At 37.5% G+C, this 4,234-nt stretch overlaps 1 protein-coding gene across 2 annotated transcripts; it reads left to right on the top strand.

Annotated features, from left to right (window-relative positions):
- The first annotated feature begins 1,229 nt into the window (after positions 1 to 1,229).
- On the top strand, positions 1,230 to 3,103 carry LOC140859063 (uncharacterized). 2 transcript variants are annotated; one of them, XM_073260367.1, is made up of 6 exons: positions 1,243 to 1,473; positions 1,570 to 1,808; positions 1,934 to 2,155; positions 2,227 to 2,319; positions 2,414 to 2,497; positions 2,578 to 3,103. In XM_073260367.1, the coding sequence occupies exons 1-6, from the start codon at positions 1,275 to 1,277 to the stop codon at positions 3,013 to 3,015; spliced, it is 1,275 nt and encodes a 424-aa protein (XP_073116468.1). In that variant the 5' UTR covers positions 1,243 to 1,274; the 3' UTR covers positions 3,016 to 3,103. The 2 variants fall into 2 exon arrangements, with proteins under 2 accessions (XP_073116467.1, XP_073116468.1); XM_073260366.1 differs by having other exon boundaries at positions 1,230 to 1,808.
- Positions 3,104 to 4,234: the final 1,131 nt, after the last annotated feature.

Here is a 4,234-nt window from a genome sequence, read left to right as displayed (position 1 = left end):
ATATGGTAAAAAGATTTTCGAATGTTGACACCACAAGAAACGGATGACATGCATTGGTATGTGCTAAACAATTGCGAGGAGGTAGAAGCCTACATGATGTGAGTATATACATTTAATTTTTATTTGTTGATATATCAATGAATGCACGTGGACTCTAAATTAAAATATACATGGTATTACTGTATCACTTCAGAGAACACGAAAGTGAGCTCAGAAGAAGTAATCCTACATTAGCAGCGGCACGACATAGGAATCAATTCGCATCATGGTTTGACGAACGGGTAAGTTATGTTCATGTTCATACATGATTAAAAGTTTGTTTATATAGTATTTATCTTGTCAAATTTAACCTGCTTATTGTTCTTTTAATTGTAGATAGCTCAGCTACGTATAGACAATCCTAACTGTATCAGTAATGACTTAGCTGCACTTGCACGAAAACCTGACAGACGTGTATCAGTATATTCAGCATGCATAGTCAATGGTGTGCGATTCTTAACGGAAGATCGCGATCGTGATCGAACCACACAGAATTGTGGAATAAGCGTGGAGGGCGAGCACAAGGGTGAAATAATAGATTTTTTTGGTGTTCTGCATGAGGTTATAGAGTTGAGATATAGTGGTCTTCGACGGATTGTGTTATTCAAGTGTCGATGGTATGACTTAGGACGACACAGGCCAATTGTTATAGATCCTCAACTCGTCAGTGTCCACACTGGTCATGTATGGTATGAAAGTGATCCTTATATTTTTGCAAAGCAAGCAAGACTAGTATGGTATATTGATGATAACAAAATGAAAGAGCCTTGGCGAGTTGCAATAAGGGCTCAGCATAGGCATTTGTTTGATCCTGCACTTTTCATATGCCCGAACGATGAACATCTTGAGAATGAAGTCTGTGCAATTATTGAAAATGAAGCATATCAAATGCAAGCACCAGATAACATATTAGTGCCAGATGATACGATTGACATAGGACAATTACAAAGAGACGACTATGAACCTGAGGATGTTTCTGTTGTTGGATCGTCCATAAGGGCACGGACACGAGCACGATCCAATAATGACTTCGTTAACGACAATGATGATAGTACTTCAGGGTCGAAGTCTTCTATGACTCCCGTCGAAGATGACTATATGGACACGAGTTCAGAATCTGAGGACAATAATTAATATGAATAAGTAATTCAATTTATTTTTTTTTATTATATCATGTAATACTTGAGTTTTGTTGATTACTTACTGATTTAAATTATTTTAATCATTGCAGCATCATGACTGGTCCTGGACGTAGACATTCACGGGATAGGCAGCAGGCTCCGCTTGATGATACACATCCTCACTTTAGCATTTTGCATGATGACTCAGAGGATTTAGATGAGACTCAGTTGCCCGAGTCCACAGAGCCGCCTAGTGCTCAGCCAGAGCTTGCCCAGTCGGAGGCCATGGTACCGCAGCATCATCCCCTTACAGGTACATCTCTATCAATTTATAAACCATATATATTTTTTTGTTATATGCATTTAGTGATACATGATATATGTTCATTTCATCAATTTTTACATGTAGGAACACAGCATCGACGTGCAGTGCGTGGTCCTAGTAGGGGTCTTGTTTTGGAAAAATATGTGCATACACACAATGAAAAACCGAAGGTACATATATTTCGAGATCATCCGGTTGGCACAGAGGCCAGTATCGTCGCAAATGAGATCAGTTTGTATATGTGGAATCATTTTCCGTGGGCTGCTGAAAGTTTCAAGCATGTAGCTCCTCGATACCGTGATGCTCTAGTCTCTCACATCAGGGTAAGAATTAAATTTGGATGTCTTGCATATCATTACATGATCCATATTATTTTTGGTTATATAAATAATTTTTTTATTATATGAATAATTTCATGTATTTGCCTTTTGGTATGATTACTGTGTAGGATAATATTGACTTCGAGGATTGCACTGACGAAGAAGTGACGGCATGTATTCTCAAAATGGCTGCAAATAGATACAGAGATCGGCGATGTAGGCTTCATAAATACTGCAATGAGCTGCAGGCGAAGGGGATTGATCCTGTGACCCAGCCATACAGAAATTGGGCTGGGTCTAGTGACGATTGGCGGTGGTTATGTGAGCATTTTGGAACTGAGGCATTTCAGGTATGTCTAGTGTTCCAAGTTTTTTAATTATGTTATGTCCTTTATTGGTTATAATTGTATGTATTTTGTAGCGACGATCAGAGGCGAATAAGGTGAATAGGAGCAAGATTGATTCTATTCACACGCAAGGAAGTGCCTCTTTTGCACAGGGAATGAAGAGGATGGTATGTAACTACATTTGCAATCATACTTTGTAACTTTTTATTAAATATTTACATTATTTTGATATCTTTTTTTTCTTTTTTTTTGTTTGAACAGGGACTATCCGGAGTCGACGCCTATGCTAAATTCTATCAAAACAAGAGTGGCGAGTTCGTGACCGAGGAGGCGAGGCAGCGTCATGTAAATATCATTACTCTACATTTTGAATACTTTTAAAGAGTTTGAAAAAAATTTATGATTTTATTTTGTTTATTGTGAAGGAAAAAATGTTAGAATTGAGAGAGCAGGCGACGAGGGAGGTGGGATCTGATGGTGATACTGGATCGCAGCAGGTTTGTTTGATGACAGATGATACGATTTTGGATACCGTCCTCGGGCGGCAGCTAGGATCTGGTCATAGCATGCGGTCCAAAAAATCACGCAGTTCGTCATCCGGCCGGTCTGATGATACATCGGTGCCAGAGGCAGTTAGGACATCCATGAGCATGATGCAAGATCAGATTAGTTACTGGATGAATCGTAGTCAGACGCTCGAGAGGATCGTAGCTGCGGTGGCGGGACGGCTCGGTATTGATGCTTCTGAGTTAGCACCTCTACAGCCACATGATGCCGCCTCTGCACCACCATCGCGACACGTATCGGGTCAGGGATCGACGCCTGGAGGAGGGAACGAGGCCAATGAGTCAGATCATACTTAGTTTGTACTTATTTTAAATTTAAAATGGTGTATGGACTTATATTTTTGTATATGACAAAGATGGTTATGAAACTTTTTGTTATTTGAAATTGGTCTTTTGACTTAGAATATTTTTATTGTGTTAACATATTGTTTATTTAAAATATGGTTGATCAGATAATTTGTATTTGAGCAGGTTTTTTTGAAAAATTAATAAAAATTTTATTTTTTATCCAAAATTTATTTTAGCGACGAAATATTAATTTCGTCGCAAAAAAATTTGTGAACCCAAAAAATAAAACATTTATTATTCATTGCGACGAAATTTTTTATTTCGTTGCTATTTTTGCGACGAAAGTCTTAGTTTCGTCGCTAAAAATTATAACTTTTGCGACGAAATTTTTATTTCGTCGCAATTATGCCAGAGAATATTTTTATTTCGTCGTCCTTATAGCGACGAAATTATTATTTCGTCGCCATTATAGCGACGAAATTTTTTTTTTCGTCGCAACTTTTGCGACGAAATTATTTCATTGCTATTTTAGCGACGAAAAAAAATTTCGTCGCTAAAAATTTAAACTTTTTGCGACGCAATTTTTATTTCGTTGCAATTTTAGCGACGAAATTATTATTTCGTCGCCATTATAGCGACGAAATTATTATTTCGTCGCCATTATAGCGACGAAAATTTTTATTTTCGTCGTCATTTTAGCGACGAAAATTTTATTTCGTTGCTATTATAGCGACGAAATTTTTTTTCGTCGCTATAATGGCGACGAAAATTTTTTTTTGTCGCAATTTTTGCGACGAACTTTTTGCGACAAAATATTTTGCGACGAAATCCGTCGCTAAGTTTTGCGACGAAACTAATTTTCGTCGCAAAAAATAAGAAAAAAAATTTTTTAATCAAAATATTTAGCGACGAAATTTTTTTTCGTTGCAATTTTAGCGACGAAAATTTAAGCTCTTGCGACAAAATATTTTCGTCGCTAATACAGTACATAACTTCGTCGTCTGGGTTTACTATTTTTTGCGACGAAATAAAATATTTTCGTCGCTAAGGTCTTTTGCTACGAGGCTTTCTCTACAAATTTTTAGCGACGATATATTTCGTTGCAAATACTATTAGCGACGAAAATAAGATTTTTAGCGACGAAAAATTCTCTCGTGTTCTAATCTATCTACCGCCACCTCCTCCCACCCATTCCTCCATCTGTGCCGATCCCCATCTCCGCCGATTC

Source organism: Elaeis guineensis, chromosome 7, assembly GCF_000442705.2.
Source record: "Elaeis guineensis isolate ETL-2024a chromosome 7, EG11, whole genome shotgun sequence".
Classification (NCBI taxonomy): domain Eukaryota; kingdom Viridiplantae; phylum Streptophyta; class Magnoliopsida; order Arecales; family Arecaceae; genus Elaeis; species Elaeis guineensis.
This window is presented reverse-complemented; position numbering and strand designations above follow the sequence as displayed.

Coding starts and splice junctions, on each gene's coding strand:
- LOC140859063 (XM_073260366.1), top strand. CDS start 1,275: ATGACTGGTCCTGGACGTAGACATTCACGGGATAGGCAGCAGGCTCCG. Junction 1,809..1,933: donor CTCTAGTCTCTCACATCAGG/GTAAGAATTAAA, acceptor ATTACTGTGTAG/GATAATATTGACTTCGAGGA. Junction 2,156..2,226: donor TTGGAACTGAGGCATTTCAG/GTATGTCTAGTG, acceptor TGTATTTTGTAG/CGACGATCAGAGGCGAATAA.